Source organism: Trichosurus vulpecula, chromosome 1, assembly GCF_011100635.1.
Source record: "Trichosurus vulpecula isolate mTriVul1 chromosome 1, mTriVul1.pri, whole genome shotgun sequence".
Lineage (NCBI taxonomy): Eukaryota > Metazoa > Chordata > Mammalia > Diprotodontia > Phalangeridae > Trichosurus > Trichosurus vulpecula.
Genome location: NC_050573.1, coordinates 214,472,137 through 214,488,722, shown reverse-complemented (window position 1 = coordinate 214,488,722; position 16,586 = coordinate 214,472,137). Strand labels below are relative to the sequence as shown.

Here is a 16,586-nt window from a genome sequence, read left to right as displayed (position 1 = left end):
ACATGAAGTCTGGCACCAGTACAGTGAAGTCCCTGGAGCCTTACCAGGCTGCTTAAGGAGAGACAAAAAGGGCAGATTAACACTTCTTCTTCAGTCAATATTGGGATCAGGCCCATTGACTGGCTGCTGTACTTATAGCTTGGGCCACACAGAAAGAGCATATCTCAAAATAATGATAGCCATGATGACGATGATGGTGATGATGACAATGATGATGATGATGATGTTGATAATGATGGTGGTGGTGTATAGTCTGTATTTTTCTTCAAAGTTTAGTTCAAATCCCATTTTATATGATTCTTTCAATGGAAGTATTAATACTTACTATCCTTCCATACCTTAAATCCTTGGGATTCTATTTTACTTGCTACTGAAAACTTCCAAATTTAGACTCCTCCATTTGAGCACAAATAATGTCTTACTTTTCTATTTGTAGCCTTAGAACTTATCACAATACTTCACATATAGTAAGCACCTAATAAATGTGTCATTCATTCATTCATTCACTTTCTATATAAGGTCTTTTCTGATCCCCTAGCTACTAGTCCCATCCCTAATGATAATTATATTTTATTTTTACAGAAATGTGTGCATATATTGTCTCTCCTTAAAAGAATGAAAGCTCCTTGAAATAAGGACTGTTTTCATTTTTGTGTTTTTCCAACCATTTGGCACTATGGCTAGAACACAGGCTTCATATGTATAATGGGTATTGTATTTCTTGTCTTCTGAATAGGCAGGTGGAGGGAGGGAGAAATTTGAAAATAAAAATAAAATTTAAACTAAAAAATAAAATGCAATATTGTCTATAAAAAGTAAATATTCATTGAATGGTGAATTAATTGACATCTTTATTCTTGATTCTGTTATTTTGAAATATTTTTCCTTCTAATTTATTTAGTATTTTATTACAATTATAAACATTCATTTTAAAACTTTGAGTTCCAAACTTTCTCCCTTTCTTGCAAACCCCACCCCCAAGACTCCCATTGCGAGGGCAAGCAATTCAGTATAGGATATACATGTGTAGTCATGCAAAACATATTCATAATGGTCATGTTGTGAACGAAAACACATACAAAAAAACTCAAGAAAAATAAAGTACAAATAAATGTGTGCTTCAATCTGTATACATATGCCATCAGTTCTTTGTCTGGGGATGGATAGCATTTTTCATCATATATCCTTCAGAGTTGTCTTGGATTGTTGTATTGCTGAAAATAGCTAAGTCATTCACAGCTGATTGCCTTATAATAATATTGCTGTTACTTTGTACACACTACATTTCACTGCATCAGCCCACACTTTCCAGGTTTTTCTGAGAGCATCCTGCTCATAATTTCTTAAAGTATAATAGTATTCCATTATAGATACATACCACAACTTTTTCAGCCATTCCTCAATTGGTGGGTATCCCCTCAATTTCTAATTCTTTGTCCCCAGAAGTGAACTGCTACAAATATTTTTGTATATATAGGTCCCTCCCCCTTTCTGTCTCTTTTGGGATGGAGAAGTGGTATTGTTAGGTCAAAGGGTATGCACGGATTTTTAGCCCTTTGGGCCTAGTTCCAAATTGTTCTACCAAATGGTTGAATCAGTTCACACCTTTACCAACTGTGCATGAACATTTCGTTCTTCCTCCATCTCCTTCAGTATGTTTATCTTTTCTGTCTTATTAGCTAATCTAATAGCTATGAGGTAGTACCTCAGAACTGTTTTAATTTGCATTTGCATTTTTCCAATCAATAATGAGTTAGAGTATTTTTTTGTATGGCTATAGATAACTTTGAATACTTCATCTGAAAACTGATCATATCTTTTGATCATTTATTAATTAGTGAATGACTCTTATTTTTATAAATTTGACTTAGTGCTCTCTATGTCTGTGAAATAAGGCCTTTATCAAATGAACTTGCTTCAAATTCTTCTTTTTCACAGGTGCTATTGCTAACTGTATTTCCCTCCATCCTATCCCACCCATTTATTCTATTCTCTCTCTCCTTTCACCCTGGCCCTCCTCAAAGGTGTTTTGCTTCTAATTATCCCCTCCCCTAATCTACCCTACTTTCCCCTCCTACTTTCCTGTACAGCAAGATAGATTTCAATAACCAATTGAGTGTTTATGCTATTCCCTCTTTGAGCCAATTCTGATGAAAATAAGGTTCACTTACTCTCCCTCACCTCTCTCCTCTTCCCCTTTACTGCAAAAGTTTTTTCTTGCTTTTCACAGGAGAAAATTGACCCCATTCTACCTCTCCCTTTCTCTTTCTCCCAGTACATTCCTCTCTCACCCCTTAAGTTTATTTTTTAGACATGATCCCTGCATATTCAACTCACACCTGTGCCCTCTTCTATATATACTCCTTCTAATTACACTATAATAATGGGAAAAGTCTTATGAGTTACAAATGTATGCTTCCATTCCCATGTAGGAATGTAAAATTATTAAATCCCTTATGATTTCCCTTTTTTGGTTACATTTTTATGGTTCTCTTGAGTTTTGTATTTGAATTTGAGTCTTACCTCAGTGCTAACAAAAAGAACCCTGTAATCTCCTTTTGATCAGTTGTTTGAACCCCTAACTCTCGGTGGGTTGAGCGCTTCAGGAGCAGCCACTGCTGCTGCAGATTCATTGACTCCCAAGGACTGATCCTGATTTGCTGTGGCTGGGGCTATGCTGGCTCGGCATCAACTGGACGGTGTTTCTCTCTCAACCTGATGCAACAGATGTTTCCCTACCTACCCTCCCAGTTGTCTTGAGCTGGAAATTTGTTTAACTCTGTCTTTTTGTGGTTCTCTTGCTCTAGAAGTTGTTTAAAGTCATTTTAAATGATATTTGGAGGGGCTTGGGGGAGAACTCAGGTGAGTCCCTGCCTTTACTCTGACATCCTGGCTTCACCTCTACCAATTCCTATTTTTGAATATTGATTCTTCCCAGCCTGTATTCTCTACCAATTTTGTAAATATGCCATTAATATGTCAATATGTCATTGATCAAATGTAGTATCATGGAAGGATGACTAGTTATGCATTTGGAGGAACTGTATTTCAGTGAAAGCTTTGCTTACCTCCTGACCTTGGGAAAATCAATTAACTTCTATGAGTTTCTGTTCATCATCTTTAGACTAAGGAACTTGAATTAGATCTCTAGGACCTGATCCAGCTCTAAATGCTATTAGTTTGTAGTACATAGGACAGGGCCAAGTACAGAATCCTGGAGCACATTAGAAACCTTACTTACTTTAAGTTGAAATTGATCTCATTGAATGCTGTTTTAGATTGCATACCAATCAAACTACATTTCTCCATTTCATCCATAAGGATGTGAGAGATCTTATCTGATCTGAAATCTAGATTGGTTGTTATCCTTTGTTGTTGAATTGGACCAAAATGATATTGCTATGCTCGAGCCAAGTTACAGTGTGTCCAACTCTGGCTGATTAAACAAATACAAGCTTGGAATGCTCTATCACAGGGCAGGCACAAATAGTACATGGGAACACTTGGGGTGGATTCTCTAAATTTGTACTTCTCATGTTTCCTTTGAACTACTTCAATTCTGCTTTGCTCATTATAGTGATGTGCCAGTATCTCCAATCACACAGTCAATTCCAAAGTTCTTGAGAGTGTTCTTGTATCACTTCTTCTGACCACCATGTAAGCACTTGCCCTGTGTGAATTCTCTATAAAAGTCTTTTTGGCAAGTGTATATTTGACATTCAAACAATGTGGCCAGCCCATCAGAATTGCACTCTCTATGGTAGAGTTTGAATGTTTGGCCATTTAGTTCAAGAAAGATCCTCAGTGTCTGGTATTTTATTCTGCTAGGCAATTTTCAAAATCTTCCTAAGATAATTCAAATAGAAGAGATTCAGTTTCCTGGGGTGGTGCTGGCATACTGTTCAGGTTTCACAGGCGTACAACGATAAGGCCAGAACAATGGCTCTGAAGCCCTTCAGTTTGGTTGATCAGTCTAATACCTCTTCTCTCCCACACTTTCCTTTCAAGCCTCCCCAACCCTGAGCTGGTTCTGGCAATGCATGAGTCAATGTCATTGTCAATGTGTACATCCCTGGAAAGTACACTGCCAAAGTAAGTGAACTTACCCACAGCATACAAACCTTTTCCATTTTTGTAACCAATGGTTCCATGTATGGATGGTGTGGTGCTGGCTGATGGAGCACCTGTGTTTTCTTGGTGTTAATTGTTAGGTCAAAATTAGAATATAAAGCAGAGAATCAATCCATAATTTCTGGTATCTCAGCTCCAGCGGCTACATTGAGTCCATAATCATCTGAAATCAGAAAAAAAACATGCAGCAATGCTCCTTCCACTTTGGTCTTGGCTTGTAGCCTTTTTAAGTTGAATAATTTACCATCAGTGCAGTGGCTGATTTTGATGCCTTGTTCATCCCCATTGAAGGTATTTGACAACATGGCTGAGAGCATCATGCAGAAAAGCATGGGAGCAAGCACATAACCTCATTTCACTGCACTGGTGATTGGAAAAGCACAAAAGCTTTGTCTATTATCCAGATCTGGGAAAGCATGCTATTGTGAAATTGATATACAATTCTGATGAACTTCTCCATGCAACAAAATTTTGACATAATTTTTTCCCATAATCCGTCATGACTGACAGTATCAAAGGCCTTGGTCAGAGCTACAAACATTGTGTACATGCCTCTGTTCTGCTCCTGGCTGCCCAACTCCAATTGATCAGTCCATGGTCCTTTCTCAAGCCACACTGTCTCTCAGTTGGATGAGTATCTTCTAGTTGAAGGATCAGCCTATTCAGGAGGACTTTGGCAAGAATCTTGCCAGCAATGACTAAGAGAGAGACCTCCCTGTGATTGTCACAGGACAGTCTATTTCCTTTACCTTTACAGAGATAGAAAATGAAGGCATCCTTGAGTTCTTGGGGGATAACCTCCTCTTGCCATATAATCCAGAAAATTTCAGTCAGCTTTTATATGAGTAATGGACCTCCTGCCTTGTAAATCTCAGCTGTAATAGAATCAGTACAAGGTTCTTTACCACATGAAAGGAGCTTAATGGCATTCAAAACTTGTTATTCATTTGGAACTTCAGCTAGCGTAGGACTGACTTCAAACTGAGAAAAATGGTCAATGGTTTCAGCATTGATTATGGTCTGCTGAGAACACAATGGAAGTGTTCAGCCCATATCTCTAGGATCATGCCCTTATCACTAATCAATGTGGCTCCATCAGCACCTAGTAGTTGAGATACACCACAGATCTTTGGCCCATATATAGCCTTCAGAGTATCATAAAAGCACATTGGATTATTATCAGCATAAAGCTGAATTTCATCTGACTTCTTACTGAGTAAAGGATCCTGCATCACTCTAAGTTTCAATTGTATTTAATTTTGATGAAATTTAATGCTGCCTTCTTAGAGATGGATGAAGTATCTTATTGGTAAACCCCGTGGAGTTCTCCTTTTTTGTTTGGCAGGTTCTGAATTTCCCCATCATTTTCTTCAAACCAGTCTTGATGTTTGTGAGTGTTCTGATCCAGATGAGCAAATGCAGTGCCATAAACCAAATCTCTGAAAGCTGGCTACTCCTTTTCTGCTTCACCGTTGCCAGCTGTGTGTTGGCTCAACTTTCCCTCCAAGTTAGCAATAAACTCTTCCAGCTCCGGTAGCCATTTTGCCTTGGGGTCACTGCTTTTGTTGAATGTGAATATTTACCTTGGAGAGGATAAGTCTATGATCAGTCCAGCATTCTGCACCACCCATTGCCTTCATTCCTCTCACATACTGTCTGTCTCTTCTCTTTACAATTACGTTGTCTATTATTTTTTTTACTCTTTTTAAAAATTTATTTAATATATTTAGTTTTCAGCATTGATTTTCACAAGAGCTTGAACTACAAATTTTCTCCCCATTTCTACCCTCCCACCCATTCCAAGATGGCATATATTCTGGTTGCCCTGTTCCCCAGTCAGACCTCCCTTCTGTCACCCCACTCCCCTCCAATCCCCTTTTCCCTTCCTTTCTTGTAGGGCAAGATAAATTTCTACACCCCATTGCCTGTGTATCTTATTTCCTAGTTGCATACAAAAACTTTTTTTTGTTTGTTTTTGAACATATGTTTTTAAATCTTCAAGTTCCAAATTCTCTCCCTTCTTCCCTCCCCACCCACCCTTCCTAAGAAGGCAAGCAATTTAGCATAGGCCACATGTGTATCATTATGTAAAACCCTTCCACAATACTCATGTTGTGAAAGACTAACTATATATTGCTCCTTCCTAACCTATCCCCCTTTATCGAATTTTCTCCCTTGACCCTGTTCCTTTTCAAAAGGGTTTGTTTTTGATTACCTTCTGCCCTCCCTTCTATCATTCCCCCTTTTTTAATCTTCTTCCTCCTTCTTTCCTGTGGGGTAAGATACCCAATTGAGTGTGTATGGTATTCCCTCCTCAGGTCAAATCTGGTGAGAGCAAGATTCACTCATTCCCCCTCACCTGCCCCCTCTTCCCTTCCTACAGAACTGCTTTTTCTTGCCACTTTTATGCTAGATAATTGACCCCATTCCATCTCTCCCTTTCTCCCTCTCTCAGTATATTCCTCTCTCATCCCTTAATTTGATTTTATTTTTTTAGATATCACCCCTTCATATTCAACTCACCCTGTGCCATATATATATATATATATATATATATATATATATATATATATATATATATATATATATATATATATATATATGTATATATACCTATATACACACATACATATATGCATAGACACACACACACATATATATATTATACATACCCATATACACACACATACACACATCATATATATATATATATGAATATTCCCTTCAGCTACCCTAATACTGAGGTCTCATGAATCATACACATCATCTTTCCATGTGGGAATGTATACAAAACCATTCAAATTTAGTAAGTCCCTTGTGATTTCTCTTTCTTGTTTACCTTTTCATGCTTCTCTTGATTCTTGTGTTTGAAAGTCAAATTTTATATTCAGCTCTGGTCTTTTCACTGAGAAAGCTGGAAAGTCCTCTATTTTGTTGAAAATCCGTATTTTGCTTTGGACCATGATACTCAGTTTTGTTGGGTAGGTGATTCTTGGTTTTAATCTTAGCTCCACTGACCTCCAGAATATTGTATTCCAAGCCCTTTGGCCCTTAAGGTAGAAGCTGCTAGATCCTGTGTTATTCTGATTTTGTTTCCACAATACTCAAATTGTTTCTTTCTGGCTGCTTGCAGTATTTTCTCCTTGATGTGGGAGGTCTGGAATTCGGCAACAAAATTCCTAGGAGTTTTTTTGGGGGATCTTTTTCGGGAGGCAATTGGTGGATTCTTTCAATTTCTATTTTACCCTCTGGCTCTAACATATCAGGGAAGTTCTCCTTGATAATTTCTTGAAAGATGATGTCTAGGCTCTTTTTTTGATCATGGCTTTCAGGTAGTCCAATAATTTTTAAATTATCTCTCCTGGATCTATTTTCCAGGTCAGTGGTTTTTCCAATGAGATATTTCACATTGTCTTCCATTTTTTTTATTCCTTTGCTTCTGTTTTATAACATCTTGATTTCTCATAAAGTCACTAGCTTCCACTTGCTCCAGTCTAATTTTTAAGCTAGTATTTTCTTCAGTGGTCTTTTGGATCTCCTTTTCCATTTGGCTAATTCTGCCTTTCAAGGAATTCTTCTCCTCATTGGCTTTTTGGAGCTCTTTTGCCATTTGAGTTAGTCTATTCTTTAAGGTGTTTTCTTCAGTATTTTTTTCAGTATTTTTTTGGGTCTCCTTTAGCAAGTCATTGACTTGTTTTTCATGGTTTTCTCGCATCCTTCTCATTTCTCTTCCCAAGTTTTCCTCTACTTCTCTAACTTGCTTTTCCAAATCCTTTTTGAGCTCTTCCATGACCTGAGACCAGTTCATGTTTTTCTTGGAGGCTTTTGATGTAGGCTCTTTGACTTTGTTGACTTCTGTCTGTATATTTTGGTCTTCTTTGTCACCAAAGAAAGTTCCAAAGTCTGAGACTGAATATGAGTGTGTTTTCTCTGCCTGGCCATGTTCCCAGCCAACTTACTTGACCCTTGAGTTTTTCAACAGGGTATGACTGCTTGTAGAATAGAGAGTACTTTGTTCCAAGCTTGAGGGGATGCACTGTTGTTTGCAGAGCTATTTCTATACAGCCAGCTCTGCCACACTCATACTCCTCCTTCCCCAAGAACCCCCAACCCGGACTGGACTTAGCTTCAGCAGCCTCTACACTCCTGCTCTGATCCACCACCTAATTCCTCCCACCATGTGGGCCTGGGGCTGGAAGAAACTGCAGCTGTAGTTCTGTAGCTGCACCACCTCCTCCACCTCTGGGGTAGTGGCTGAATTGCAAACTCCTTCTTTCACTCTGTCCCCAGCAGCTTTTCCCACTAACCTTCTCTGTTGTCTTCGATGTTTGTGGGTAACTGGTCTGGTAACTGCCACAGTCACTGATTCAGGGTGCTAGGGCTTGTTCTGCTCGACTCCTGGTCTAGTTGGTCCTGCTTCCGTCCACACTGAGCTCTGCTCCCCTCCGCTCCCCTCCGCATCCAGTTCTGTCCAGCTCCGTGAGTGATAGACCTCACCCAGCGACCATCCAGGTTGTCCTGGGCTGGAGGCCTGCCTCCCTCTGCTATTTTGTGGGTTCTACAATTCTAAAATTTGTTCAGTGCCATTTTTTATAGGTTTTTGGAGGGACCTGGCAGGGAGCTCATGCAAGTCGCTGCTTTCCGGCCACCACCTTCGGCATTGTCTATTAAATATCAGCGTTTGCTGTGAGGATGCATCCACAAAGTTTTATTGCACTTAGTAAATGGAAAACAGTGTTGGTTTTTGTAAGGTAATGAGCTGCACAAGTCTTCATAAGTAAGTAACCATTGCTGTTTCTCTTTCCAACTCCTTTCCTCCCTAGGACTCCCTGCTAAGTCTGCTAGTCTAAGCCGATCGTAGCATTAAAGTCACCCAGAATTATAAGCTTGTCCTATTTTGTCACATTTATGATAAGGGTCTGCAGGTCTTCATAAAAATTTTGTTTGACCTCATCAGGGTTTGTCATGGTGGGAGCCTGGGCATTGATGATGGTTGGATGGTGTTTTCCTGCAAATAGCAATCACATTGTCATGAGGCTGTCATTCAATCCTTTTGGTAGGCATAAGAGCTTGTTGACTAGATTTTAAGTGCAAAACCTACACCAGCTTCACAGCATTCCCCTTTGCTGTAGCCACTGCAGAAAAAAAAAGTTCATCCAGCTCCAACTTCACTCAGCTGGCCTTCATTCACTTGTTTCACTCAGGGCTGCTATTTGGATATGATACCTTCTGAGTTCTCTTGCAACAAGACCTATTTGTATTTTAGATATACTGGATTTTGTGTGGTCTGTAAGTGTGCACACGTTTCATTTAACAATGGTGAGTGGAATCATCTTTGCAGGAGTTTTTGTACTTTTTTTGTTTTTCCATTATAGGGTATGATCCTTGCCTGCCCTGGTAATCAGGCCAATGTTGGGTAATTGTACAATATTTAGAGCACATTTTCTAGCCCTTTCCTCACACTAGAAGGTGAGCAATGCAATCCTTAAAATGCTGCTCAGACACCTGGGGACTGCTGAATCCCACTGCTGCTTGTAGTGAGAATATGACCCTATGACCTTGGCTGCCTGCATGCAGGGTTGTAACTACAGCACGTGCTGCTTCATCACTTGCCTGTCACCACAGGATTTTGAGATAGGGAAAAATGTTAAAATGGCATGGACAATGTCTTTTGATTCATGTGGAAATTGGATTTAAGTGAGGCAGAGCTGCACGAAGTCACTGGCCTCAATCACCCCTCCAGAGTCATCACAGTCCAGTGGCAGGACAGAGTCAAGATGCCTTCTGGTGGCTGGAGATGCAGTGGATGACTTTGGTGTCTTTGATGTCTAACCAAGCTCTAAGCACTCCATAGCTCCTGCTTCAACTGCCTTCATGGCCTTGGAACACATTGTTCTCAATTGCCCATTCCACCAGGGGAAGTCTTCATATGCTTGGGGTAGACACTCCCCAACTCACCAATGGGTTTGAGAACCCTTGGTTACTCTCAACCTCTTTTAGCCTGTCTGCCAAAATGGTTATAGGGAGTTGCTGCTGCAGATGCTACAGCTTCTTGGAGCCATAGCTGTGAGTTAGGTGGAACGGATGGACACCAAAGATGGAAAGCAGCCCTGAAAAGGGCTCAGCAGCCCTCACACCCAAGGCATTAGTCTTCCCTTAACATACCCTACGAACCCATGAAATCTAGATACATTGTTAATGAATGAATGAAAAAGCTTTTATTTAGTGTCTATGATAGGGATAAAATAGGAATGTCATGAGAGTCTTTGCTCTCAAGAAGTTCATACTTTAAGTAGGGCAGAATAACATATAAAAGAAATTTCAGTTGTAGGGTAGATGGAAAGGCCCAGAAATACTAAGAATTCAGGTGCCCATTATATGATAAGATGGATCCTTTGGCTACATCAGTCAGTCAGATGACCTTGCCAGGTCTTTGTGATTGTAGAAAAAGGGCAGATAATAAGGCCTGTTGTATGTTTTAAACTTAATGGTTACATTTTACTAACCATAACATAATATTGACTGTCCATATGTTCAGATATTGTCTGCTGGAAGAAATGTCTCCTACAATTTGTGGTCTCTGCTGCTGGAACTCTATGTTAACATCTTTGGAGAAGTCACTAGTGGTCTGGAGCCCAATCTAGCACCTACCTTCACTTCTGCCTCTCCGTCTAGAGCAAGAATTCTTAGTTGTTTTTTGTGTCAAGGACCCCTTAGAAGTCCGCCGAAAACTGTGGACTCCTTTTTCAGAATAATGTTTACAAATTTATTAAATTGTAACATGTAGGATTGCAAAGGAAATCAGATTTATTGAAATAATTATTAAAATATTAAAAAAAAAACAAACAAGTTTAGGGAAATTCACAGGATAAGAACCCCTGTTCTAGAGCCTTCCTGAAATATTTCCCCAGGGAATGACACTGACTGGCACATTCTATGGAGTCTTAAATACCAGCTTTCCTATTCTTTATTCCCTACTCCCACCTGGTTAACCTCGGTGATCAGAAGGGTTCAAATGATCTCATCGTTCAAAAGAAAGTAGGTGGTATATTGGTTAGAGCTCTGGGCTTGGACTTAGGAACATGAGTTTGAATTTGCTTGTTTCAGCCTCTTACTTTTCTGTGTGGTCCTCAACAAATCAGTAATCCTCTGTCTGCCTCAGTTTCCCCATTTGTAAAATGAGAACAGTGATCGCAATACCTCACAGGGTGGTTGTGAGGATAACATGACGTAACAGATGTAAAGTGTTTTGCAAATTTAAGGTGCTATATAAATTCTAGCTATTATTACTTCAGCAAACTCATGAACTCTAATACCTTTTATAGGCTAGGCTATGAAACTAATTATCATGCATCATAATGTTTTTTTACAGGAAAAAAAATAACAATGAGTTCCAAAGAACAGATTTTAAATGGACTTTTGGCACAGAGCCCATGTGTTAAGTCAAGGTTACCTAGACATAGTTTATAGAAACATGCCCTAATCATCAAATTGCTTCCTTGATTATCTCTGCTTGAATGGGTAGGATTACTTACAGTTTTTATTTAACGGTCAACTTCAAATTCAGTCAGAGGGAATACGGAAGACTGCACAGATTGCCACGGAATTAGTTTGACTGTGTGGTTCATTATTAATTATAAAGATTGGCAAAATGACTAGATGAGATATATTGGAATCCAGTTTATCCATGAACATGTTTAGCTTTAGAGCTTAGTGTTTTTGCCGGCTTCTCAAATATGACAGTTTCAGACAAATGTTATTTCTCCTCTAAGTTCTCAAAGGTATATCTCTTTAAAAATATATATGTAACAATTACTTCTCTGAATTTGCCATCAAACCTTCTCAGCATGTGCTGCTTGTCTGAATCCTCTAGTAGATTGGCATTACATGTATCCCATGCTGTTTTTTTTTTGTATTGTATGTTTTCAGCTGGAGAGACTACAGGCTGAGAATACCTCTGAGTGGGGCAAGAGGGAAATACTTGAGACGGAAAAACAAGGACTGGAAAGAGACAATAGAAGGTTAAAGGCCCAGGTGAAGGAAATGGAAGAGCTTTTGGATAAAAAAAATCCATTAGCTGCAGTCCCTCAAGGTCCTGATTTGAAGACGTCACAAAGTGAACTACTAGAGAAAAACAAGGTATGGATTCTACTTTGAAGTACATTTTCTTACTTGCATACATCATGTTTTTAATGCCTTGTTATCTTCAAGTTTGATCTCTCTCCCTGTTTGACTTGTCTCTTTTCTACCATCTAAGATGAAAGCAGAAAGTTACCATGCCAGGTTTTTGATTCTCTAACTTGTAAAATCCCTTTTTGGTTCATGAATTTGAAAACTTAGAGGATCAATGACTTTGGATTGAAGTTTTAGATTATGTCAAAGCCTCTCAAGGCCTTCAAGAAACCTGTGGTTTCAAAGATTTTCCCCTAATGACAAGAAGTCTTAGAAAAACTTATTCATTCTTTATGACTTACTTGGCCTGTTGTGTTTCATTCTCTGTGCATTTTCCAAGCAATTGACCTTATTATTCACACCAAATGTCCTGTCTCATCAATTCTAGTAATTACTCAGTAAGCTTTAGTCAGCAGCAATCTTGGTAAACACTTGATAGATTTGGCCTGTTATTTGCTTATCCCTGGTTCATATGTAATCAAGATCAGATAAGATGATTTTAAAATAGAATTCTAAATATTAGTTTTAAAATAAATTTGAGAGGCTGTTATAGACACCTACACATGCAGATATATATGTACATATAATATATATACATGTATATATATATGAACATGTAATTAAAATATTGACTAAAACCTGGATTGTCTAAAAGTATTTTTTCTTTATATTTCTGCAAAGATCTTTACCATTTATGGAGGAAAATACTTTGCTTACAGGTTGTAGACTTTTTAAGTCATAATTTATATTATCACTTTCATTTGTAATGTAATAAATATAAATGTAATTTATATATAATTAGTATATCAATCATGCCATTTTCTTGCCATTTTATTCCCTTTGAGGGGAGCTTGCAAGTTGAAGAGATAGACGTAAGGAGAAAATTTGTTTTACAATGTGCTTGTATTTTTTTTCCATACCATATTTTCCTCCTTTAAAAGCTCATAAAGATTTTAAGGCAAAATACCACATTGATTTTATTCACTGTCTTTGATAACTTCGCAGGTTCCCAAATTTTCTATATTCAAAGTTTAGACTTTTAGTAATAAAAATGTTTTATTTTGAAAATACAACTAAATTATACAATTTTAATGGGCAGAAGTGAAAATTTTATACATTCCTACTATGTTGCAATCTTTTTTCCTTCTTTCTTCATCTTTTCTCTTGATGTGTTCCACACTGAAGCAACCAGTGCAATGTCATCTTATAATATTGCACTGGTTCCTCCTGATTTAGGCATTTAATCTTTAAACTGAATCATTATTTTCACTGATTGTAGTTTTCATTCTATAGCAGGGTATTCAGAGCACTTCTATAATTGGTATTCATTGAAATCACTAACATAATCATAAAATTATTTTGTTCTAACATGCACATCATTTCTGTATTTGAGGGCTATATATTGTCCAGAATTTATCTAAAAGTGTCACAAATGACCTTGATCTACCTATTAAATACTGAATGAATAGCAAAGATCTGCCATCAAATTATTTGGACACTTTCCTAGGGTTCACCAAAATGAAATGACATATGACAATGGGGTTATGACTGGAATCCAACAGGAAGGGTATTTGGCATGCTGGCAATTTGCCAGATCCTATCCATCGACAACCTCTAGGTTATTTTTGCTCCTATTGGGCCATTGGAATACTCATCCATACTTCTCTGTCCGGACATTTGAACCTGGAACGTCTGCATCAAGCTTATGACAATCAGGATAACCCAGGTAATTTTGAGGGCTCTAAATTATTTTGAGTACCACCCTGGCATTCTTGGTCTTTGAAAGACTTCATCAATCTCTTGCCCAAATCATGAAAAGTCTATAACCTCAAGAAATTATTCTCTACAAGGAGGACATAGTCATTTGCTTATAAATCCTCTCTCCTAAATTCCTCATCCCTCACATATGAGAAGGTTTTATACTAGTCAGTCACAGTATCTTCTGGGTCTTCATGTTCTTCAAAATAGTTCAAAGTTTGGTCATTAGGCACACTGAACTGTGTCTGTGCTGGGATACTGAACATGCTAATAAAGCCTCACATATGTTTTTTTTTTTCTGTTTTATATGAGAAGTAGTTCCCTATTTTTAGATCTCTAAATGAATCAAACAAACAGTCCATTACAATCTCACTTTTTTTACACTGCAATTGTACCAAATTGTTATTATTACTTCTAATAATAGTTCCTCATTCAACAGAAATTACCTAGAAATGTGTATATCCAGATACGTTGTCTGTAGGAATTGAGAATGAGTTTATATTTTTGAAAAGTCTCAATGCAAAACACTTTTAACAAAGGGTACTGAAAAATGAAAGCTTTGAAAATGAGCTTGCCAATTTGGAACATGAAGTATAGAAAATTAATCTTCTATCCATGAATTTCAAGAAAATTTGTATTTCCTTTCCCTGGACAGGATGCTAGATTAAAATAGTTTTTTTCTCTCAGAACAAAACAAAAAATGCATTAGTAATTCAAAAGATAAAGGTTAAGATAAAGGTTCTTTCAGGTGAACTTTCAGGTGAACTGATTCAATCAATTTCAGGCTCTTAAATCTCTTTGTAGACATGTTGCTTATACATCTAATTTTATGTATCATTGTAATGTATGTGTTTTACAAAAACTAGATCTGACTTTTTAATGGGTAAATTGTATTTTAAACATTAGTAAACAGATTAGTTCTTCATTTGCCAAGCCTTCAGTGGCTGTTCCCAAAAGGTTAATTCTATTGATGTTTGTGCTGCAGTTCTTCTGGTGGGGATGGCATTGTTCCATGGCTTCAGCTAAATTGATGAATTAACTGAGATCAGATGATGGATTTTGTGTAGTACTATTGATTGCTCCTCATGGAATGATGTTTGAATTTTAAAATAATAATAATGTTTGAATAATAACCTGCTAATATAAATGTAAATGGGGACCACTGATTAATTTTAAGAATAGAAATAATGAAACAAACTTAGAAAATATCATATTATAGTTCAAATTTTCTCTCTCCTTTAACAAAGTTTGAGCTGGCTAATAATTATTTTCCTCTTATGGCCCCAAAGATAGCATGAATAACAATTACGAAAATAAAGGTGATATGAATAACCTGATATAAGCTTTTTGGTGCAACTTATATACCTGTACAGAACACCATAAATTTGATGGAAGTTCTTTTAAAATGTCTGACTTATTTTCTTATCTTTGTTGCATGGGAAAAATGAAACAAAGGACCACAAGTAAGCTTAGTGCAGTCATCTACAGAGTATCTACACAAATCTACTTGAAAAGTGAAGAAAAATTAAGTACTTCTGGTCTTTTGGCATATTTATGTATATGATGTAAGCTGTTTTTTTTAAAATTTGTTTGACCCTTTACTGAATTAATTATTCCAATGATATGGTCATAACTTAAATATTTATATTCTCTCTATCTAATATTCTTACTTTGCTTTCATGTTTCTAATTCTAGATATTTCTCATTACATGAATATGATCTCTGCTAAACCCCTATTTGACAAATTCAATAAACATTTATTGAGTACCTTCAATATGAAAGAAACTGTTAGGTGAAGGAGATACAAAGACAAAAGAAAATCGTTCCCGCCCCTCAGAAGTCTGGTTAAAAGTCAATAGTAGTAAGGGATACAAAATTATGCAAATTCAGACAGAATAAAGTAATTTGATAAGGGAGAGGAGTCTTTAAGGAAAACAAAAATTCTGATGGAGAAGGAAGGATTATGTTCAAGATATAGGAAATATCTACCCTTTATTACACCTGTGTGGACAGATATTCAACAAGTCACATCAACAAACATTTATTAAGCGCTCCCATGACAGGAACTGTGCTAAGTGCTAGGGAAACTAATATCGGCAAAAAGAAAGACAACTCATGCCCTCAAATAGCTTATATTTTCATAGAGGAAAAGATAAGACAAAAAGAGGTGGGGGGGAGGGTTCCCACATAGGGTAGTGGTGAAGAAATCCAGAGACTGAAGGATGATGGGTCTGGATCCTTCCTCAAAACAAAGGTTCCAGGAAGAATTTACTAATGAGAGAAAGGAGCAGAAGGAGAAAGCCACTTGATCATGGTGAGGTATAGGTAGAGATAGAATCAGCATGATTAGGGGCTTACTATATGCCAGGATGTATTTTTAATATTATATGATAAGTTCATTATAAGCAGAGACTTTCATTTTTTTCAGGTCTATATACTTCAAGGTATGCCACATGGTAGGTTTCTTGTTTTTGTTAGTCACTTTTTTCAGTCATGTCTTACTCTTTATGACCTCATTTAGGGCT

General features: G+C 37.4%; 1 protein-coding gene across 1 annotated transcript in view; it reads left to right on the top strand.

Annotated features, from left to right (window-relative positions):
- Positions 1-16,586, top strand: part of CCDC102B (coiled-coil domain containing 102B) — a 797,015-nt gene that overhangs the window by 243,351 nt on the left and 537,078 nt on the right. The window contains exon 6 of the mRNA XM_036736648.1: positions 12,061-12,270. Within this exon, the coding sequence (XP_036592543.1) occupies positions 12,061-12,270 (210 nt within the window). The remainder of the gene's footprint in view (positions 1-12,060; positions 12,271-16,586) is intronic.